Source organism: Cydia strobilella, chromosome 21, assembly GCF_947568885.1.
Source record: "Cydia strobilella chromosome 21, ilCydStro3.1, whole genome shotgun sequence".
Lineage (NCBI taxonomy): Eukaryota > Metazoa > Arthropoda > Insecta > Lepidoptera > Tortricidae > Cydia > Cydia strobilella.
This window is the reverse complement of record NC_086061.1, coordinates 1,117,606-1,142,983: the sequence shown is the minus strand read 5'-3', so window position 1 is coordinate 1,142,983 and position 25,378 is coordinate 1,117,606. Positions and strand designations below refer to the sequence as shown.

The window sequence follows — 25,378 nt, the reverse complement described above, 5'->3', positions numbered from 1 at the left end:
CACATTTTATTCATTACTTTATTATATCTGTCCTAGAAAGCTGAACTTTCCGATGTAGTCTATGTTTTAGATACCTACATAGAACAGTAAAACTAATAAATCTGTAACTTTCACCCTCCCACCTCTAAAAAAGGGGTAGAGTTCTGAATATATTACAAGTAAAACTAGGACACTTCTCGATGTCCTGATGAGCCTACGGTTTACATAAAACGCTGTACCGTAACCCCCCCCCCCCTCCACCCTCCCCTCTCCCCCGCTTGCTATCCTAAAACTGCACGCCGTTATAAAGGGGGTGCAGTTCTAAATACTTATACAGAACAAGTGTGCCCAGGGCACTTCCCGATCTCCTAGAGAGATAAAATATTTGGTATGAAGCCTATATGATTTCTATACAAAGATCATAAAAATTAAGAAATTTGTAACTTTTACCCTACATCCCCTATTAGTGGAGTGCAGGCGTAACAATTTTACAAAGAAAAAACATAAAATGCGTTAAAGTATTAAAAACTACAAGCCCATAAAAATAAACGTAACCTCCTAGGCAAGGTCTCAGAGACCAGCGAGATATAGTATATAACCACCTAGGCAAGGTAGCTGAGACCACCGACGACAGTCTTTTGCTCACCAAATTCACAAAGACACACGTCCGAAGGCATCGATCACATGGCCGGCACTGAGACGGCTGCAGGGAAAGGTACAGGGTCACAGAGGTCCGTGCAATGAACACGTGTTGAGTTATTCACTATTTTGCATTTGCAAAGGTCTGAGAGACCTTGCGTAGGTGGTTAAGGGTTAAAACTAAAAATGAAGATTTATAAAAATACGATAAAATGTATTTAAATATGGATAAATGTTTTTTTTTTATTTGCATTAATTATTTTTATGATTTTGACCCATGTTCTTTCACTGATATGCGTTAAAATTGTTAAATAACAAACGAAACCTCCAGCGCCATCTATACGACAGTAGGCCAAAGCTAGTAGCGCCCTCTGAACGAGAATCAAATTTTCTTGATTTTCGAGGCACGTTTTTTTCCTTAGACTGTATCCATCTATTACGGAGTTATATATATCTTTGTTATAATGGAACTTACAGTATCCACCAAACATGACACATAGGAATTTAAGAATATGTCAATAAATTAAGCTACGTTGAAGGCTAGCCCTAAAAATATGTAAACAAACTTACTCGATGTTCCCGCCTGTTAATTTAACAAGCAGATGTCTTTTAAGGCACCAAAGAAGTCTGGGCGTCCCCTTTGATATCGTTAAACGACGTCATTACTGCTACAAAAGTAACAAAGCTCTATATATACCTATATCAAACGAAGGCGGTGATTTTTAGCTGCGCGCCCCTCATTCATCAAGGTATGTTTGCTCGGCGCCTGCCAACTGCCTACCAACCCAATAGGGTATTTTCCACATGTTGAATTTTATAACTAAATCTAATTAAATAGATAGAAAATGAGCAATTTATCACAATAAATCGAAAACTTAAAAAATATATGAGTTTAATAAATAAATACAAGATCAGTTAAAAAAAAAATTGTATGACAACAATATACATACACGCAATATTTCACCGACAAAATCGCAATTTCCTTGTTGTAAGCGATAGCGACGTTACATGCTGACGTCACGATGTAATTCCAATTTGTTAGAAGCGTTTTGTCAGTAAAGTGCGGGTGCCAGACTTTGACCATCATTTGTGACTTTTGCTTTAAGACAATGGGTCCCATACAGACATTTGATCCTCAAAACAAACCTGGTCGACTGACACCTGTTCAGCGTTAGAGGTAATGGCGACCAAATGAAAGCAGGGAATACTGATATCTAAATTTAATGTTTACAGAAGGCTGGTTAGAAAAAGTGAGTTTATCTACATACATGTAGAAGCTTATATAGTTAAGTACAGCGCCACACTATGACACTACGGATTGGTTATGAACTATTACATACATTGACATAGCTAACAGCTTATTGAGCACTTATACTAGTACACAATAGTTTCGGTAGATGTCACCTTTACATATCATAGGACTATGGTGCCACATACAGACGATTGAGAGACTTAATCTGTCTAGATTAGGTAAGTAGGTATTTAGGTATGCTAATACCTACTTATCTGCTACTTGTTAAGATAGGTCTTAACAACACCATTCATAAAAAATCTAGAATACTTTATTTGCTAAGTTTAGAAATGTAGTTTGGATTAGACATAAATAAGTTTCTTTCAGTTTTTTTTTTACTCAATGCAAATCTTAGAATAGGTATCGTAGTCAACAAGCAATCCTTATATTTTCCTCTCCATATTCATCTGTTTGCCCTTTTGTCCTTGGCCTATCTTATGGACCATTCGGACGATAAAACTGTAATTAAATTGAATGTACCTAATTGTATTTTAGGTTAATGACGCCTGCCGATAATCCTTATTTAATAAATCAATAGCTCTTAGAGCTAAAACGCAATTACACGATATGACGACGCGACGTGCCACGACACGATCGTATCGTGTAATTGTGTTTTGGCCTTTACAGCATTTCAGCGGTAGAAAATTAATAGACATTGGTAATTATTCACAGTTTTCATTTGCTCTTGGCTATTTTTCTAGTTCTCTCCATTACGTTTAGAAATTAATTAATTCACAATTACATTTGACCGACACTTATGCGAATCAAAATATTCAATTTGCGATAAAGGGACCCTAGAAAAATTAGCATGTCCGGAGTGAAGTCGACAACCGTTCTAAGGCTTGATCCATTAAGATTGATAGTTCGGCCGGTCAGTCGGGCTCATTCCTTTGGGAGTTTATTAACCTATTTATACTTACATACAAGTCCTTACTAAATCTAAGAGTTTCTCGTTATTAGGCACTTAAGAAAAAGAGCATCGAAGGTGTGATTCATACAATCTTAAGGTTAAGTTTGGGTATGTCTCAAGAAAACACCAAAAGTATTGTATGTGTACCAAATGTTTATGAACCTGAGCTCGATTTTTCAATGTCGAGTTTGTATTTTATGATCTTTGCTATTTTATTATTGCACAATTATATAATACCTCTACAACATCTCCTACGTTTAACAAATATTAAATTACGTGGAGAATGTGTGTCTCGCAAATTTCGTAGAGCTGTTGACCTGTTGACGACCTGTCTTGCCTAGTGGGTAGTGACCCTGCCTATGAAGCCGATGGTCCCGGGTACAAATCTTGGTAAGGGCATTAAATTTATTCCTGTGATGAGCTCGGATATTTGTTACTGAGACATGGGTGTTTTCTATGTATTAAAGTATTTATAAATACTTATATATTATATATTTCGTTGTCTAAGTACCCACATCACAAGCCTTTAAAATATTTGGATCACTACGGTTTCACTCACTAGTATTTTTAGTCGCTTTTGGCGATATGTGTCGGACTCGTCGGGAGTCCTTCCTCAGGCACGAGTATCAGCCGCGGCTATACTCCGTGCACTGCTCGCGCCGCCCGCCTCGTCGCGTCGTATCTTGAAATATGTCTCACGATAGGTTAATTTCGAACACAAGCCTTATTGAGACTTACATACCTTATTACCGTGGGACTTAGTCAATTTGTGTAATAATTATTTATTTATTTTATTTAAAGAAAGAAAGAAAGAAAGAAAATAAATTTAATTAGGACGCTTACAGTAATTGCTTAAATGTAATACACTTTTATTAATATAAAACATAAACGTCACTGAAAACGTCTCCCCTCAGCTTGATGTCAAGTTACCTTTAATTTAAGATTTAGTGTAGTTGTGTGATCAGCCATTTCCTGCAAGCGACTCTTGATATTAAAATGTTGGTTCAACAGACGGTTATTATAGATATTTCCGGGAGGTGTATTGCCAGTTATATCAAATAAAGAACAGACTTTTAAAGTTAGTATTTATGATGCCATTAAAAAAAACATTTACTTTTTCTTCATCCGCTATAAAATGTGTTGTTTTACTCTCCCAATGCAATAAATATGAAATCACCCAGGGCTCGCAGTAATAGATTGCTAACTGCTCCAGCGGGTTCGCGTTCCAGGGGACGATACAATCAATTGATATTATCTTATTATGGCGGTTTCACTTGTTGACTCGCTTGAGAGGAGGAAATTTCGTAATCAACGAGTAAGTTAAGGTTGAGAGCTTTGAGCCTTTTCCCTTTTCACCATCTATCTAACTCGTTCATTAGTTTTATCACAAACTTCCCGCCTCAATTTTCACTCCGATTTAACGTATGTTTTTGAGGATAAAAGTTCAAGTTGTAGATCAATACTTCATGTAACAATTGTCTTATGCTAATAGCTAATATAATCCTGGTAGGTACAATCTCACATATGTAAGAGTGATAGATAGACAATACAAAATAAGTTAACGAAGTACATACATGTCAACATCCACTTCCTACATATTACCTACGCTGATTGTTACAAATTAGTTTAAATCGTTCTTAAACTGTTATTACTTTTTCCTTAGATTTGTATCACCCGCTCTTAAGCTGCTTTTTACTCCTCGATTTTATATAATGTTTTGCATGTGTTTACACCACAAGTTATTAATGTAAACTATACATTATACTTTAAATATATATCATATAGATCAACTCGTTACACATGTGTAACTACATAAAAATACTTACAAATTTTGAACTAATGTAGACACAATTGGCATGTGATTTTAGGTCGTTGAGGGACACTATGCTAATAGAAATAATGTTACGAGTATAAATACGCTTAAAGCTTACTGTCCATCAACGTATTAACTTCTTGAAGCACTGCATGTTACGAGTATCTAATTTATAGTTTTTAGTGAAATAAAAACGAAAACAGTTTGTTTATCACAAATGTTTACAAAATTTAGTAGTTTTCATTTATTTAAAGTTTAAACTAATCACTGCAGTATTCGTTAGAATTTTACCTATTGGTAGTGAAAATAGACATTTAGCTATTCATTCTTCAGTTCTCCTGTTTAACTTAACGTATTACAGTACTTTTGTAATTTATTTAGTTTGAAACCAGCCATTTGAAAAATGAATAGTATTTATAGTCGGTCAAACAAGTTAGTCAGTAGAAAAAGGCGCGAAATTCAAATTTTCTATGGGACAATAACCCTAAGCGCCTACATTTCTTAAATATGCCGCTCTTTTCCACTGACGGAAATGGCTTGACAGAGTATACTAACGAGTCCTGGTAGTTTAGATATAGCTTTGCTGCTGTTACAGGTTGTGGCCATAGACCATAGAGCGGAGCGTGGGCGGGAGGTACATACCTTAAAATCGTATACAAACCTTTTAAAATTGCTGTAAATTGTTTGGTATTCATTATGATAAATTTGAGTACAGCCTTTGATCTCAAAATATTTCTAAATAAGGGAAAACTGTTAGCTACCTACTTAAGTTGTAAAAGTGACACATGGCGAACTGGCTATCGTATGTCAACTCATTCATAAATGTATGGTAGCCACGTCACTATATATTATCCTGATAAATTAAATCAGTCTCGAGTTTCGATAATCTCACAAGAATCTTTATGGGAATATTATTACTTCATTATTACTTCAATATTATTAGTCCACGAACTTTCAAGTCGTATGGGTTACCTTGGCAACACACTAATAATATTAGACTCGTACCGTCCGAGAAATGGGCCCCTGGTTGCCTTAACGCAAACTCGTTCTCAAGTCGTAAAATGTGCAAACATAAAAAAGGCGCACACAATTTTTAATGATACAAAAATGTCAAGAATCTCAAAAATCTGTACCTGCTATTAAAGTACTTTGGTGACATCCACTTTACCTCACTCAAAGCCATTTGCCAAGGTGGCCGGAACTCCTATTAGCTCCCATCTTTATCGATAATATTAAATTCCGCAAATTGATATTTGCTCAAAATGGACTTTCATTAATTTCATTACCGATGTACAGCTGTCCTTTAGTGGAAAATGAGGTTATTGTTTCAATTGCTCGCGATCGGAATTGAAATAAATTAATTGACTTTTAATTATAAGTCAACCTGATATGAGTGAGCCTGGACACTAACACAAAAAGAGGAAAGTCAACTCCTGATAGCGGACAGAAAGATCTTCCGTAAGATCCTGGGACCTATCAAGAGAAACAACGGCACGTGGGGGATATTGAAATCGAGGAGATGGTGGGTGGACCCAATATTATCGGCGAAACGAAATCCCACAGACTTCACTAGTTCGGTCACCTATTAATAATGGGAGAGGATCGGGCTGCCAAAAGGGCGTACTTGGGAAGACCGACTGGTGGTCGCCCGGTAGGTCGGCCCAGATACCGCTGGGGAGACAGTGTAGAAGCGGATCTGCGACTGGAAAAGTGGAGTGCTCTCGTTTCGGAGGCCAAGACCCTCTTTGGGTAAATATAAGACACGGCTAAAAATAAGACAGACAGACAGACAAGTTTTAAACTCAAAAACTTATTATATTTCATTCCTATTAGATTTAAAAAGTAGACACAAGGCTTCTTTTAAAGTGGAATAGAAATAAAAAGTAGAATACGTTTTTGAGTGTTAACTTAGTGTTATCTTTAACCGTATCTTATATTTACCCTACCTAACCCTACCTACGTTTTCACGTAATCATTTTCAATAGCCGCGGCCTCCATGGACACAATTTAATATAACTGACAAATATCCTTGCAGCAAATAACTTGTTAGTTGCTATTCTTAGTTATTTGCATTCTTTTAATAAAATATACACGGTATAATATAACATCGGTTACCCCAATCACTAGATATCTCTGGATTGAAACAGAATAAAAATTTACAAGTGTTATTTTGTAAATTATGACTCAGATTTAACAACTTTTAGTACTGTTTTGAACTTATTTTGACACGACCCTGATAATGCATCTTACGCACGACTTTCACTTCATTACACATACCAATCAGCTTGAGCGATCTTAATGGTCGTGTCAAAACCAGTTCAAAACTATAACAAATTAGCCTCATTTTATTCGGATGTTTGTTACCGTTAAATCATGTTACAAATACATTTCCGTTATCAAATTATCATTTAATTGCTTAAAATAATAAATGAAAAGTACAAAAATTTGCCCGCGAAAAGCTAGTGAGCGAAACACGCGAAACGTTAAGTGACGTCACGCGTTCGACAGATTAGTTCACATAAGTGTCATTAGTAGCAAACGTCATGACAACATCACGCTCTTTTTTTTTTTATACCACGTTAGTGGCAATCAAGCATACGGCCCGCCTGATGGTGCGCTCTGTCGAATTCGCGCCAAAAATTATGAGCGTTTCAACTGCTCAACATTTTAAATATTTTTTAATAAAATAATGTGAAGGTTTACAAAAGTATTTTTATTTTTTCCGGTGTTCAAACGATATAAATTATGACTACAAATATTAAAAAAATATCATGCAAGGAGCTAAGAGTCAAATCTGTATCGAGCTTCTGTTTTATGAATGCTTTTCACCGCTCCAGCTCCCGCCCACGCCCGCGGATGCAACCTTAGTTCTAATTCTGGCTGACTGGCGCTAACTTTTTTGTAAATAACACAACTTCTTTTTACTTGCTCACGTTGGCGAAGCTAAACGCGGTAAGTTCCCGACACCCGCCCTTAACATCACTCTCAACCTAATCCTTGTACCATGTTAATGTCCTTTTAATATATTTACAAGCAGACCCCAGGCCCCCATGACCCGTGGCAAAATGCCGGGATGACGAGAGGAAGAATAGAGAGAGAGTACCTTTTTCCTTGATTATTTTTACGCTTGAGTCAAAAATGTTGGATCATAGGGTCTTAAATACCCACATGGACAAAGTGACAAAGGTCCTACACATATTTTTGGCACTTTGCCCGTGGCGTGTCGATATTTAATATCTTGACTGTACAAAGCGGGATTAAAAGTTTAGTTGGGCCCTGGAAGGAAAGTACAGGGTGGGCCAGTGATAAGTGCATTTCAAAAAATTAATAAAAAATCAATTTTTATGTTTTTAAATAAAAAATATAATTAGAATTTGGGATAAAGAAATAAATTTTACGTTTTAAAAATTAAATCAACAAGATGTCGTCCGTAGCGGTTGCGGCACTCTTCCAGTCTTGCTTGTAAATTTTGAAAGACTTAACAAGACTTTCGTGTTAAGAGATTTCCTGGCTCCGAAACTTCACGAATCGTATGGTTACAACAACAACACATGGTTTCAGCAAGACGGGGCCACCTGCCATACAAGTAACGTGACCCTGGAAGTTTTGCGTGAAATGTTTCCTCAAAAATTGATATCGAGGCGAGGTGACATTGCTTGGCCTCCCAGGAGCCCTGACTTAACTTCGGCAGACTTCTTTTTGTGGGGTTACTTGAAGAGTAAAGTGTACTCCAATAATCCGACAACCACAGCAGAATTAAAGGAGAATATTCGTCAACAAATCCAATCAATATCTCCGCAACTTCTAACGAAAGTCTTTCAAAATTTACAAGCAAGACTGGAAGAGTGCCGCAACCGCTACGGACGACATCTTGATGATTTAATTTTTTAATTTTTTAAACGTAAAATTTATTTCTTTATTATGTATAAGACACTAGTTATGAGAAACATGTACCGTTTGTGCCCAAATAAACATTAAAACATTTGTGTTGAAGATGTGTAAACATGATCACAGTTTCCGAACGAACAATTAGTTTACTTATATTGCCACTTGCTGTCGCTACTGTCAATGCGAAATTAAAAATTGTAGTTATCATTGTTGTTAACTTCTATCTTACATTAAAACTGTTAATTAGCTATTCTATTCGGCGTATTATTTCCTCAGGTTATGGGCATAAACGCAATATAGAACTAAGGTTAATTATTTTAATCGTAGTAAAGTCAGTACAACAAGTAATTCGCGAAATAATTTGACCCGGGAACAATGGCTACGTCGTCGTCTAACCTGCAAATTGAAAAATTAGCCGGTCGCGAAAACTACTCGACGTGGAGGTTCGCAGTCAAATCGTATTTGGAGCACGAAGATTTATGGGAATGTGTTGATCCGGGAGTAGAAGTGGATGCCAAGAAAGACATTAAGGCCAAGTCCAAGATTATTTTGTTAGTGGAACCAATCAACTACGTTCATATTGAAAACGCAAAAACATCACGAGATGTGTGGTTAAATCTACAAAATGCATTTGAGGACTCCGGGTTGTCAAGAAAAGTGGGATTGTTACGTGATTTAATCAACACTTCGCTCGATAATTGCTCAAATATAGAAGATTATGTGAATAAAATTATGAGCTCTGCATACAAGTTAAGGAATATAGGCTTCGAAGTGGGAGATGAGTGGCTAGGCACACTCATGCTGGCGGGCCTACCAGAGAATTACAAACCAATGATCATGGGTCTCGAGAGTTCCGGCGTCAAGATATCATCAGATTTTATAAAGACTAAACTGTTACAAGAAGTGAAAAGTTCAGAGTCGTCTGCGTTCTTGACTAAAGGGAAGAGTACTTTTCACCAAAATACAAAGCCCAAAGGAAAAGGTCCACGTTGCTTCGGCTGCAATCGATATGGACATTTCAAGACTCAGTGTCCAGCGAAGAAAACTAGTAATGTTCAACATAGTTTTTCAGCAGTTTTTTCAGCATGCAATTCGTTAATAGATAAAGATGCTTGGTATGTAGACTCAGGTGCGACAATGCATATGACAAGATGTCCAGAATGGATGTACGATTTACAACCACCTCCGGTCCAGAAGATAATGGTGGCAAATAAAGCTTATGTCAAGGTTGAGAATATGGGTAAAGTAAATATTCAAACAGACACATGTAAAGATGGTTGTCCTATCCAGGTGAGAAAAGTTTTATTTATTCCTGAATTGGGTGCAAACTTGTTATCGGTCAGTCAATTAACAAAGAATGACTGCACAGTGGAGTTCACAAAACAAGGCTGTTATATTTTTGATGCCAACAAGAATCTCATAGCAACTGGACAAGCAATCAATGACTTGTATAAGCTTAATACTGTAACTGGCAGTGCATGTGCTGTCTTTTGTGCAAGTAAGGCAGATCTTGCCACCTGGCATAAACGGATGGCTCATCTGAATATGGCTGATGTGAAGAAGTTACGAGAGTGTGCTGAAGGCATAAATATTACTAATAAGCAGATTGATACTGTATGCAAACCCTGTTGTGAAGCAAAACAAACACGATTACCATTTCCGCATTCCGGTTCTAGAGCTACTGCATTGCTAGAAATAGTGCATTCAGATCTATGTGGTCCGATGGAGGTACCATCAGCTGGTGGTGCCAGATACTTCATAACTTTCATAGATGACTATTCCCGCAAAGTATATGTATATTTTCTAAAGAACAAAATGGATATTACAACGGTTTTCAAGACATTTAAAGAAGAGGTGGAAAATGAGTTAGAAAGAAAGATAAAAGTATTTAGGAGCGACAGAGGGACAGAATACTGTAACAAAGATTTTTCTGGATTTCTAGCAGCTTCCGGCATCAGACACCAGACCAGTGCTCCGTACACGCACGAGCAGAACGGATTGGCAGAGAGGATGATGAGAAGTCTGGTAGAGCGTGCAAGGTGCATGCTTTTTGATGCAAAGCTGAAGAAAAATCTATGGGCTGAAGCAGTTGCCTGTGCTGCTTATATCATCAACAGATCACCGTCACGAGTTTTGGATGAGGTAACACCATACGAGAAATGGACAGGTAAGAAACCTAACATTTCACACCTTAAGATATTTGGAACTAAGGCTATGGTACACATTCCAAAAGAAAAACGCCTAAAATGGGACCGTAAATCACAAGAATTAATTTTTGTAGGCTATTGTGATAATACAAAGGGCTACAGGTTGTTAAATCCTATTAATGGAAATATGGTGATTAGCAGGGATGTTATATTTATTGAGGATGGTAAAAGCACTGAAAATATGACACAGAAACCCATTTCAGGGCCACAGTTGACCACAGTCTCTCTTAGTTCCGATGAACAGACACAGGAGAGTGAAGATATAACAAATACTGATGATAGTACAGAGACAATACAGAATGAAACTACATCATCAGATTCTGAAACATCCTTTGACAGCTGTGTAATGAATACTAATGATGAGACATATTACCCCAGTGGTAGTGACAGCAATGAAAGTCTTGAAAGACAAATCACTTTGAGATCCCATCAGAAACATTTTGCTCCAGGTAATAATTTCATGTGTGTTCAGATTTGAGATCCGCTGACTGTAGAAGAAGCTTTGTCGAGTTCTAACGCTCAACACTGGAAAGATGCTATGGAAGAGGAGTATCGGTCCTTAATGGAGAATAATACATGGGAAATTACTACTCTACCACCGGGCAAGCGTCCAATACCATGTAAGTGGGTCTTCAAAACCAAGACAAATGAAAATGGAGCAATAGTGAAGTACAAGGCACGGCTCGTTGTCAAAGGATGTTCTCAAAAACCAGGCATAGACTACACTGAAGTATACTCACCAGTTGTCAGGTACGCTTCTTTAAGATATTTATTTGCCTTAGCGGTTAAATATGACCTAGATATATGTCAGATGGATGCCGTGTCAGCTTTTCTTCAAGGTGACATTGAGGAGGAGATCTACATGAAGCAACCGCCTATGTATGGCAACAACGGTGAGCAAGTATGCCGGTTAAATAAATCACTGTACGGTTTGAAACAGGCCAGCCGGCAGTGGAACAAGAAGATTGATATGACATTGAGAGAAATGGGACTCTCACGTTCAAAGTTAGATCCTTGTATCTATTATAAAATAGTAGATAGTAGCAACATGTTTTTTCTGGCCATTTATGTTGATGACCTTGTGTTTTTCACCAATAATCAGGAGACAAAACACTACTTTAAGGAAGAGTTACATAAAAAATTTAAAATTAAAGATTTAGGAGACATTAATTATTGTCTTGGCATACATGTGGAGAGAGATAGGACCAAAGGTATCTTGTATTTGGACCAAAGAAAATATATACAAGAAGTATTAAACAAATTTGGCATGTCTGATTGCAAAAGTGTACAAACACCAATGGATTTGAATAATAAGCTAATTGGAACTACTGAAAATGCCGAGATTTTAGATAATGTTCCTTATCAGGAAATAATTGGTTGTTTGTTGTACATCTCACAAGTTACTAGACCGGACATAAGTTTTGTCATAAATATGTTGAGCAAATATAACAAAAAACCAGAGATGCAGCACTGGGTTGCGCTGAAGCGTGTTATGCGCTATTTAAAAGGCACTCTTGATTACAGGCTGAGCTATAAGCAAGACTGTCAGGAAACCATGGCTCATGGATACTGCGATGCAGACTGGGCAAGTTCAGGAGATGACAGGCGTTCCTGTACCGGCTATACATTTCAGTTCCAGGGAGGAACAATCAGCTGGAACTCTAGACGTCAGCCTACCGTCGCGCTTTCTACAACAGAAGCGGAATATATGTCTCTATCGTCGTGCGTACAAGAGGCTTTGTGGCTTAAACAATTTCAAGAAAATTTGTGGCCACAACTGAAGAATGAAGCCTTAGTAATTTATAGCGATAATCAGAGCTCTATAAAACTTTCAGGTTCTGACGGATATCATTCCAGGACGAAGCACATCGATGTGAGGCACCATTTTGTCCGAGATAAGGTACTTGAAGGAACCATTGAGGTGCGCTATGTACAGACAGACAAGATGATTGCAGACGCTCTTACTAAAGCAACGTCGCACACGAAATTGGCATATTGTTCTTCCAAGATGGGATTATGTTTAAGGGAGGATGTTGAAGATGTGTAAACATGATCACAGTTTCCGAACGAACAATTAGTTTACTTATATTGCCACTTGCTGTCGCTACTGTCAATGCGAAATTAAAAATTGTAGTTATCATTGTTGTTAACTTCTATCTTACATTAAAACTGTTAATTAGCTATTCTATTCGGCGTATTATTTCCTCAATTTGACATCCCAAATTCTAATTATAAGTTTTATTTAAAAACATAAAAATTGATTATTTATTAAAAACTTATTAAATGCATTTATCACTGGCCCAACCTGTACCTCAAAGCCTTAAGTTAGCTCATTTTGCTTAAAGGCAACATTCTTTTGTTTTTGAAAATAAACAAAACTGCATTCAAAGATTTTTTTTTTTTTGCTTGTCTAGATTTTTTATTTTTAGTCGGTTTGATTCCCGGGTGAAACAAGCGAGTGAAGTGAAGTGATCTTTGAATGCAGTTTTGTTTCTTTTTAAAAATAAAAGAATGTTTCCTTTAAGCAAAATGAGCTAACTTAAGGTTTCAAGGCACTTTCCCTCCAGGGCCCATACATTCTTTCCACACTGTATGTGCGCATAAATAATTGTTGGAGTGTTATATATTAGTAGGTAGTGCCTTTAGGATATGTAACGAAATTATTTTCCTTTCATGGAGAATTTTAAGATTAATCTATCATTCAATTCAATTCAATTAAATTCAATGCATTTATTTCATGTAACCAAGACACATTTTATTAGTAACACTTACAAAACTAAGGTAGGTAAAACAAAATAACACTGGCGGGAGAATGAAACCCCTTGCAGTGTGACAAGTAGGGACAGTCAACCCTGTACGCTATTCGCAGGATGCTGTTGGGACTGCCGCGCATCCGGCGCACCAGGGATGCCGCGCGCGCACGCATGGACACCTCACTTTTAGGACATGTCCGAGTATTCCCGGCGGGAAGAAATACATATATGTTGGATCTGTTTCATACAAATCTCCAATTAATTCCTAATTTAAGTAGCGAGCCATTAGTAGTAGTAGTAGTAGTAGTAAACTCTTTATTGTACAAATATACACATTAAAAATTACATGGTACAAATAATAAGATGTACAAAGGCGAACTTATCCCTATGAGGGATCTCTTCCAGTTAACCTTTGAGTAGATGAGAGGAGAAAGTGAAAAGAGGGTGACAAATGTAGCAAAATGTACAACAAGGTACCAGAAAGATAAAGGATATAAATACATACAAAATTAATAGGATAAACATATAATATATTACACAAAAAGGAATGGGGAAAATACACTAAAAATTGGAAAAAAGTAGAAAAATATAAAGCAACATACAATACAAATATAGGCACATTAGTCAATCAGATAACCACAGCTTCTTTAACCTCTCCTTGAACGACGCAAGCGATTGCGCCTGTCTGAGCGAAACTGGCAGCTCATTCCACAGCTTCACTGAACGCACTGCGAAGGACTTGTTGTATCCACGAGATTTGTGAGAGGGGATGGCAAGTGATAAATTCGCGCTAGAACGGAGACGGTGGCCACTGCCTTCAGCCAGAAATTGAAATTTTTGAGAGAGGTATACAGGAGAAGAAGGTGTAAAAAGAACATTGAAGAGAAGAGAAAGAGTGTGAAGATCTCTGCGGCGGCGGATTGGAAGCCAATTGAGTTTATGACGGTAGTAAGATACATGATCGAACTTCCGTAGGCCGAAAATGAATCTTATACAGACATTCTGTAAGCGCTCTAACTTGTCCAAGAGCTCTTCTGTCATGTCAAGATTCACAGCGTCGCCGTAGTCGAGTAAAGGCAGTAACAGAGAGCGAGCGAGCATGGCTTTGGTGTCAAGTGGAAGAAAGTTCTGCAGGCGCCTTAAAGAATGGAGCGATCCAAACAGCTTTTTGCTCAATTCAGTGACATGAGGCGCCCAGGAAAGTGTCTGATCCATGGTGACCCCTAGATTTCTGACAGTGGGTGAGAAAGGAATTGGTATACCATCAAAGAAAATTCTAGGTGCCACCTGCTTAGACAATTTGGAGATGTAATAAGGACGCAGCTAATAAGATAATAATAAGGAGGATGTAATAAGGAGGTAGCTTTATTAAATAATAAATGTTTAATTAGTTTATTACCAACCTTAAACTCCTTAAAGGGAACAAACATTTTAAGACAAGAATTTACCTATGGAGCGATTAATTAATTCAATATTAGCTAAACCTAAAGATAATACGCTCTGTATATTTCTATCTGAAGTTTGTACAGGAAGATTAGAAAATACGGGACGACCGACAATTCTAGGAATCTTTTCCACCACCATATAACAACATTTTCGGGAAAATCAAATTGCTAACGTGAATCAATTTTTTCTTGTCGCTTGTTACCATGGTCACGGTCGCCTGAGTCACTTTAAAACCATGGTTTTTTATTATTTATAACAACCAAACATGCATTTTGATGGCAGTTGGGCCCTTTCCATAATGGGTCATCTACAGCATATTAATAGAACGTAGTATAAAAACAACCAAAAAAAGTTGATCTACCCATTTTTATACATTCACCTAAACATAAATTACACCTTTTTTATTAATCGAAGCTATACAGGGTGGAACATTTCTAAGTGATCTACAATCGAGTTATTATAATCGTAAAGCTGGATTAAAAAGTAAAACAAAATCATTAAAATTAAATATTTTTATATTAGTTACAACGCTACAATAGTATATTATACACTGAGGGGATAAAGCACTGTTTTATGTCACGGGCGCACCCAAGACGAAAACAGCTTTATCCCATAGGAGAATACTCTACTTTTCTCACCTTTAGCGAGACAATAAAAAGCAAGGCTACTTACTAGAATCAACGTTTTATTATAACTTAAAGTAGGAACCTTATTAAAAAAAAACACAAATTATAATCATTCAACTTCAACCTCCTGCTCATAAGATGGTACTGAATCTCATTATAACGCGCTGGTTAATAATGAGATTTGAATTCGTATGAAAAACTGTTCCATAGAGACCTACAGCAATAATGACTTACTTTAGGTGAGGTTTGCATGATATATAATTGGGCAATGTCGAGCATGTGGTGTGAAATAGCTATTTACATTTTAAATGGACACATGTCATGTCATTCATCGGATCCATTCGCTAGGGTTGAAACAGAATTATGTTTAACAAACTGTATCTCAAAACCGGTTAGAAATATTAACGTGATTAATAAGTGAAAAATAAAACACATAGCCTAAACAATTCCCCGTTTGCATAAAAGTCCCTCATTCTGTTCCACCCAATATATTAGTACCTATCCAAAAATATTACGCATACTTAATAAGCAACATAAGTATTGGTAAAGTAAGGTAAATTCCAATATAATTGGCATTATTTATACGTACATTTATAATATCATATTCTTCTTCGCTTATTAACAAAATGTCGTATCTCCCCCAGAGTTTCATAGTATCATACGACATAACGTGTGAACGCAATATTAACCCAAATGGTTAGGAAATTGAATCAGCTCTGCGTGCTAGGCATACGTACACGTACGCTTACATCCTCTTACGGTGATGAGGCCCCCATGATATTGGGTTGAAATTAGGTACAGATTCCGTCCTTTTGCCACAGAATAACTAATAGTACTACCGTACAGAAAATTCACTCCTTCACAAAAGTCAGATTTAGGTATAAAATTATACCTACACTCGCCGCCTACAAGCAAAATTGAAACTTATAACCGCGCACGAACCGTGAATCTTCTTTGCGCGCCGCAGTTTTATGACCGAGCTGCGAGTGTCGGCACGGGGTTGTCACTAGACAAGTTTTTGTACCTATACCTACTGATTTATTATTTTTAAGATATTTATATGTAGGAATTACAAACGTTGATTCTGTAAACATAAAAATTTTAGCCCGAGATAGTATGTCTGATTCTCACGGAATTAGGTATGCCACAGAAGTACTTATTCCTTTGAAAATATGTCGGTCAATATAGTCCGGAATTTAAAAAATATGTTTTTTTTGCTTCCTACATTATCTTTTATACAGATTAGATCGCGATTTAGGTTTCGAAGCCACTACGTATTTTCAATTTTGCGCGAGCGCCACGTACCCACCCACAACCCACTGCCATATACCTTCCCGGGCGGTGCGCCGGCCAAATATACCTAAACTGCGCAGTGACACCCCCCTGGCATTTCCATGTGGAATAGAATGCACTGGGACTGAGAGTGCCTCACAAGGATATTTCCAAGTTTATAACGTACTGTACGTAACGTACTATAAATAGTAATGTAATAGGTACGTCTATTTTATTGAAATGTCTTGGCGGATTTTAACATAAAACCTACACAGGTAGGTATATTTTTAGGTTTAGCTTTTTTTTTACTATTTGTGCTCGTAAAATTCGTCTTTATGTACTATTGTAGACTGCAGAAAATAGGTTTTTACGCCCTAGTATATACAAGTGAAACCTTTGAAGTTAAATTTACATATAATGTCTTATGTAACGGCCCGTCGTGCACAAAGGCAACAAAAATCAACCATACCTTACAGACTAACAAATATACATTACCAAATCGTAAAACTAGAAATCATTTTGGAGACACAACAGTTTTTTTACTGCGTCACCTCTTCTGGTGTAGGATTCGGCAGATTTCCACGGAACCGCCAAAATCAACACCCTGCGGCCAGAAGTCCGGATGGCGGCGGCACGCACACCATACAACGAACTGAAGTGAACATAATGGCGCGATCGCAACTGGAACACCCTTAGCTCGTAACGAGTCTTCTTGCGAACATATTCCTCCACATAACTTGCCCAACATCGTCCACACTATTAACTGTAAACCTTATCAGAAAGACATAAGGACCAGAAATGATCAATTATCATTGTTGCTGTTAGCACACATAAACAGTCCAATACCGGTGCCGACCACATACTCTATTACAGTGTATCAACAAATAGCAGCTTGTTTAGACTCGCTGATGTACCGAAAATACACAGATCCGCGCTGTGTCAGCACGAACCACGCGCCACGAAGTGTTAGAAAAAAAATCTTCATTTACTTTTTCCTGAATACGAGTACGTAAACAATGATACACGTGTGGCCGACGTAGTAAAAACTATTAGGATTTGGTAACTTGAAACGGTTTGCTTGGAACATATCAAACCACACCTGCGATAGGCGCTTTGTCAGGTGACTGGAAGTTTTCATATTTCGTTATTTAAGCTGTTATTGAGAAACAAATGGGATATAAACAACTCGATATAATGCTGGGTTTAGAGGCTTAATACTCGAGTATTTAATTCACCAAAATATAATTCTAAATGCTCTTACTAAGTACTTGGTAAATTGTATTGTGTTAAGCGATTATGGTGTTAAATCAATGAGCGCTCACGCGAAACAGGTTTTGAAATGTTGCCTATAAATTAACATTTAAAAGCAGAATGCAGAGTTAAGATGAATATTTACTGTTATAATTATATTATCATTGTTCTTCACTTTATGTTTGATCAAAGGATTAGAAAATAGCGAATTCAGATGTTGCGATGTCTGAGTTTATATTTTGCTAATATTCATCATAAAATACAAATTTCACTTCAATTCTATGCTGTAACTAGTCGTGGTTATAAAACATCGTGTCCATCCCATTCCATAATATCCTGATGATCCCATTCCCAAACAGGTCTTCAACAGATCCCAAATATCTGCAAAAGTGCCTACAAAATTTTAGGGTTCATTATAAGAACGACTTCAGAGTTTCGTGACCCAAAAATTGCAATAATTCTATATAATGCCTATGTCCGTAGCAAGCTTGAGTACAGTTCCATCGCATGGGACCCTCGGGAAGCAAAGTATAACATCATGGTCGAGCGCGTCCAACGTAAATTTACTAGACATCTTTACAAAAGGTATTATGGATACTACCCGTACTTATTTCCGTCATCCTTTGTACTGGGAATGGTAGGGTTGGAGTCTCTCGAGCTAAGGCGTAAGCAAACGCTTGCCTTACACTACTGTCTACTTCTAAGAAATCAAATTGACAACCCATCTGTTCTGGAGCGTATGCGTATTTTTACCCCAGACAACTACATAGCTGCAGTAGGGCGTAGCGCACGTAGAGCCAGAAACCTTTTCGCATATCCAAATGTCCGCACCTATCACGGTTCAAACGCACCCACGTACCGAGCAATAGAATTACTAAATAACTTCTTAGCTTCAATCCAAAACGCAGACATATTCGCAGACAAGTGACCGTCCTTACAAAGTAGTGTCAGGATTTTTTTAAACTCTACCTATGTAACTTTGTAGTATGTATGTTTAATTTAAGTTCCTTGAGATACTCGTAGTTCGAAAAATGTATACATGTTTATGATACTGACTATGTATTAACAGTATAAGTGTCTTGGCGTAGGTCGCTGTAAACTTATACTTGTGTTTGTTTGAATAAAGAATAAAGAATAAAGAACACCTTAGGTAGTTAATGTGCCATTAACTGATATATGTTGTTGCAGATGACGAATTCGGCGAGAAGTCAGTGTCAGTACTTTTGGACGGGGAAGAGTCTGAGCTTATATTTATCGACCACCCCAGTACAGAAATGTCGGTTAGTAATCAAATAAATACACTCACTAGAGATGACACATATTTTTACACAATCTTGGTGACTATAAGGTCAAATATAAGGTATAATATGGGTAAGTGCCGGTGCTAGATACGAGTAAGTGTGGCTGGCCTTCACATTGGGGTCTGTTTACACATTGATTAGTATTTATTGCGAGTTCGTACATTTGCCACTAAAGTCTAAACTAAAGTAGCAAGTAGCATTTTTTTAATGATGAATAGGCAGGCGTTGAACCACGATCCCACCTGATGGTAAGTGATGATGCGGTCTACGGTGGAGCACGCTTACCTATGAGATACCTGTAAGAGCATATTTATGAACTAGAAATAAACACTAATCAATCACATTAATAATTCAAATACTGTAAATATAAATATGACAGCTAGAAATAGAAACGAATTATTCGTTATTTTGACTTTATTGGTATTAGATTATTTTAATCACTAATGATCAAAAACGTGTTCTAACTAAGCAACCGGTCTGTGAGATCTTTTGTAGAAAAGATTTTTGATGTTTATCCTTAGATAATATTGCTTTGTAAGTAGGTATTCGTAGCTATTTGCTTATAAATGGGGCAGCTCAACGCGCGTTAAAATCATTCTACTATCTGAAGTCACTGATTATAAAAACACCGGCCAAGTGGGAGTCGGACTCGCGCACCGAGGGTTCCGTACATTACATAATAAATAATAATAAATAAATAAATCTTACATGGTACATATGCAGTTGGAGCCCTGGAGACTGCGTTAGTTTACACTGTGTTGCAGCCCCAGTGTTTGCCCGTATTATATAATCAGTTAGAATTATAAAGAACCATTAGACTTAACTTGTAACATAAAATATATAATATCTAATATAGCGGGAAGGCTATTCAAAAACTTGCATGCATTTGTGTGTGTGTGTGTGTGTGTGTGTGTGTGTGTGTATACTAATCCTAACATCCAAATAATCCCTGGCTTAATAGTTTCTCAGTCTCATCATAATTTTAACAATGTATTTTTTATGTGAAACGTGAGTGAAAGGTAAATTGCGGTTTACGATTTATGACGTATTTAAAAAAAACTACTTACTAGATCTCGTTCAAACCAATTTTCAGTGGAAGTTTGCATGGTAATGTACATCATATATTTTTTTCAGTTTTATCATTCTCTTATTTTAGAAGTTACAGGGGGGGGGGACACACATTTTACCACTTTGAAAGTGTCTCTCGCGTAAACTATTCAGTTTAGAAAAAATATATATTAGAAACCTCAATATCATTTTTGAAGACCTATCCATAGATACCCCACACGTATGGATTTGATGAAAAAAAATTTTTGAACTACAGTTCCAAGTATGGGGAACCCCCAAAATTAATTGTTTTTTTTTTTCTATTTTTGTGTGAAAATCTTAATGCGGTTCATAGAATACATCTACTTACCAAGTTTCAACAGTATAGTTCTTATAGTTTCAGAGAAAAGTGGCTGTGACATACGGACGGACAGACAGACAGACATGACGAATCTATAAGGGTTGCGTTTTTTGCCATTTGGCTACGGAACCCTAAAAATGATTAATTTACTTTTATGTCAAATGTCTGATACTAACCTAAATAAACCACTTTAGCTACCTACCTACCTAGCTAGCTTTGAATGAATGAATGAACGAATGATTTATTTGCATATGAATATTGGGTTTAGCTAGCTTTAAGTACATATTTTACAGTACATATGGTGCTACTTTTTCGCACTAGTGCGTCAAATAGCACTTTTCGTGCATATGTCGAAAGTTTAAAGGGCCATATGTACTGTAAAACGTTGTACGATACACGTGCGAATAGGTAATTCGCAACTCGTGTCGATTTAAAACACTCCCTGCGGTCGTGTTTTAATTCATCGCCACTCGTTTCGAATTTCCTCTTTTCCGCACTTGTATCGTAAATAACTATTGAGATGCATTTTTTTATCCAGGTGGAAAACTGCTTGTCAACCTACGAGCCTCACGCCTGCGTGGTGATATACTCGGTGGTGGCAAAGAGCTCTTTCACTCGTGCCGGCGAGGTGCTGGCGTACCTGGCCAGGGAGCTGTTCACTGTAGAGCGGACCGTGGTGCTCGTCGGCAACAAGGCTGACTTGGCTCGGGCGAGACAGGTCTCTACTAATGGTGAGAAACTGTTTATTTTTAGTGCTCGCCACAAAACTTTGTTCGCGGAACACTTCGCGGTCACTTGGGTCTTGGGAATTTATTAATTATTTCTGCCATAAAACGGGGTACAACTTAGGTTCTAATTTGCCTATTCTGCTTTTAAAAGGTATAGAATATTGGCTATGTATGTTTGATACAAATTAAAAAAAACCGGCCAAGTGCGAGTCGGACTCGCGCACGAAGGGTTCCGTACCATTACGCTCAAAAACGGCAAAAAATCACGATTGTTGTATTATTATTAAGCATTTGTTGTTATAGCGGCAACAGAAATACATCATCTGTAAAAATCACGTTTCATGAGATACAGCCTACAGCGGAGTCTTAGTAATAGGCTTCCGTTTTTACCCTTTGGGCATGAAACCTTAATATTTATGGCCAAATATGAGCTACCAAAATAGAAACAGAAAAGTTAAATTATGGTTTTCTGTGTGTATCTAGTTAACCTGTGGTTGATGGCTATTTACTAAATTTTATATAAAACTATCATTTTATCATCAAGGTGTGACTGCACGTAAAAAGCAAATAATTAGCAGAGACAGGCGATTTTATCTCGCTTGAACTCGAAGCTAAAACTTGATAAGTCCTGGCAGGTGTTCTACCTTTTCGCCGAACCTTTATTGCCAGCTTAGCAGCTCCTTAGTAAATCTTGCTACTATATCAATCAAAAGATGTTTTCTGCCACTAGAAATGTATTTATGATAAGTTTTAAAGCATCAGATCCCTTGTAAAAGTTCTTAATGCCACAGGTACTTTACACCTACTAGGAGATCTTTATTTATAGTAATGCAGGCGAGAGTTACTGTCTAATGCGCTAACAAATAGAGATAAAACACTTTTCTAAATTACTTAACTATTATAAAACTTACAATTTCATGTGCCTTTGAATGTAGGTAGATCAGATGCGCTGTTACAATAATACGTACACATAATACAATGCACTTGCAGTATGAATTCACTATAGATCACAGTATAAAATATTAAACTGAATACTATTATGCACTGCAGGAAATAGATGTTTAAAGTTTAGGAGAGGAATTAAATTTTTGTATTGAACTTAAAATTATTACCAACGAAATGGATTCGAAGAAGGATTTGAATTTGAATGGCGAATTTAGGAATTGTATTGTGCCAGGAATAATACAAAAGTTGGTAGTGTAACGTTCCGTTACACGCACCGTCACAAAATTAACCTGTATGTTTTAATAGAAATAAGCATTTTTTTTTTTTTTTTTCCATTTTCACGACTGGAAAGAATTGCATTATCCTTCAACTTATCCGAGCAATATCTCTGATAAATAATGTTCAGGTAGTTCAAGTTCTCAGCAAACAGGCCTAAGTCAATATAGTAATGGAAGGCCCGTGAGTGCGGTTCAATCTCGCGAGTACCGTAGGTACATACAGAACACACACAACATACTACAGAAAAGCAAAACGTAAAATGACTTTTATAACTGGCTGTGTCAGAAGTATTATACTTTTGTGTTTTAGATGGCTGGATGGATGTTTGTCTGTTGCAACTATTGCTCCATTTTATGAAGTTTCTATGTTGATAGATTTTCTCAGAATTAGTCGTCATTGTGACTATGATATCTGAATTGATATGCATTAAAGATTAAAGGTAAAGCTAATAGGATATAGCATATTTTAGATAAACCCTTTGTTTAAGTAATACTGGGATATTTGTTATAGTATAATGTTATCTGTGGTAGAGGGCAAAGCGCTAGCGACGTCCCGCGACTGCAAGTTCATTGAGACGTCGTCAGGCATCCAGCACAACGTGGACGAGCTGCTGGTCGGCATCCTCAAGCAGATCCGCCTCAAGGAGACCCGCGAGAAGAAGCAGGCCAAAAAGGTCGGGAAGCAGGTAATGTTCTGCAGTCATATTACTGCAATGCAAGGACATCGATTGCATGATCTATGTGTTTTTGATGCAAAAAAGTGCGCTCTACGATCAATCTGAATGAGATGTTAAAATATAGAGTATTTCCAATATATCCGTGGTAATTTCCAATATAAGGGAGAGGCCAAAGCGATATCATACCGTAAAAATCTTTCTGCCATTTTTCGCGCATCGCATTTTTTCTGCTGCAGTGACTCGGTCTAGTTTAAAATCCTAGCGCAACAAGTTTTATTACCCGCGCTACATTTTCTAGATAAGTTTCTCTTGTACCTCGGCAGAGGGGATATAGTGCGAATGCCGTCTCTCTTCCTACGTGTAGTAGGGAGCCCGCGTTGCTCGAAGATCGACAGGTTCGAACGGTAATTTTTGACGCATCATTGAAATTATAGATCTCAGAATTGGCTGTTATAAGGATCCCCGCTAGTAATATAGATTTAACAACTTTACGTTAGGTATAAAGGTACTTAATATTTACTTATAAAATATATATTAAATATTTATAATAAATTTGCTACAATTAATTGTTAAATCATAAATTATTTACTACTTAAGCCTATTAGTTTTAGACAAAACAATTTAAAATTAAATTCGAATGTAAAATTATAAATTATCCGATCACGAATTTCAAGCACAAAGGCCAGAGGCAATAAAAAACCCGGCCAAGTGCGAGTCGGACTCGCGCACCGAGGGTTCCGTACTTTTTAGTATTTGTTGTTATAGCGGCAACAGAAATTCATCATTAATAAAAATTTCAATTGTCTAGCTATCACGGTACATGAGACAGACAGCCTGGTGACAGACAGACAGACGGACCGACGGACAGACGGACAGCGGAGTCTTAGTAATAGGGTCCCGTTTTTACCCTTTGGGTACGGAACCCTAACAATATTAATCCCAGAGATTAAAAGAAAATCCAATTAACGCATCTCACAAATCAGCGAACAGAAGTAGGTAACCATCAGTACCAAAAATCAATTAGGATTTTTCGTTTGAATAATTTAAAGGGCCGACCTTCTTAAGGTTCAAAGCATTATTGGCATAATTAATTGCTCTTCCACAGAACTGGCCGAAAAATTTTCTGTTTCAATAATTACAGATTTTAATTAGACAATTTCAAAGTACAAACGAAATATTTTTCCCAGGAATCGAAGCCTTCGAAGCTGGCTAGCTCCAGGACACACATCTCTCTCAGTATCGCGAGAGAATTGCTCCAGAAGATCTGCATCAACGACATTACCAAGTCAAAGTCGTGTGAGAATCTACATGTCCTTTAAACTTATGGTTGCCCGGTATACTTGTAACAAAAGAATAGAAAGGGTTGATATTCGAAAGCTGGCGCGAATTTTGTTAGAGAAATTTGTCAGTTAAGCACAAATTTCGCGCCAGCTCTTATGACCAACCAAACTATAAGACACGTAAAGTAGTGCTAAATATTTATTGAAGACACAAATAATATGTAGAGGGCGCAGTGCGGCCAATACATTTCATGTTATCGAGGTAGCTAGGACTGGTTGTCAAGTGCCATATCTTTTTTTCACATATCGTACGGTACAGTCAACAAATTTAATTTCCATACGATTTCGTACCTACCTAGTCACTGTGACAAGGTACGAAAGGGTACTGACATTTAATTCCTTGACCATAACATCTATCTACTGAATCAAATAAGTCAAAGGATCCTGGGCAATTTTGTATGGAGCCTGGTCCAAAAACCAACAGATATGAGATAGATATTTCTATATTCTTCATTTCGTTCTATGGGCACCAGACGGAATTCCATTGTAGAACTGAGATATTGGTATTTTAGTCAACATGTTGTCACCCTTATTATCTAGGCAATAGAATCCAGGTTAGTAAATTAATTGCTGCAGGGTAGATATGTTCGCGCACAGCGGTAGACTCTATTAAGGCCTAGTTAATA

At 37.2% G+C, this 25,378-nt stretch overlaps 1 protein-coding gene and 1 long non-coding RNA gene across 2 annotated transcripts in view; both read left to right on the top strand.

Moving 5' to 3' along the window:
- LOC134751056 (uncharacterized) overlaps nt 1–24,836 on the top strand; it is a 95,099-nt gene extending 70,263 nt beyond the window's left edge. Inside the window, exons 6-9 of the mRNA XM_063686396.1 lie at nt 19,264–19,355; nt 21,323–21,515; nt 23,267–23,421; nt 24,600–24,836. Of these exons, the coding sequence (XP_063542466.1) occupies nt 19,264–19,355; nt 21,323–21,515; nt 23,267–23,421; nt 24,600–24,731 (572 nt within the window). The 3' untranslated portion in view covers nt 24,732–24,836. The remainder of the gene's footprint in view (nt 1–19,263; nt 19,356–21,322; nt 21,516–23,266; nt 23,422–24,599) is intronic.
- On the top strand, nt 20,404–20,832 carry LOC134751070 (uncharacterized). Its single transcript, XR_010128596.1, has 2 exons — nt 20,404–20,596; nt 20,708–20,832. It is a non-coding gene; the product is annotated as an uncharacterized LOC134751070 (long non-coding RNA).
- Nucleotides 24,837–25,378: the final 542 nt, after the last annotated feature.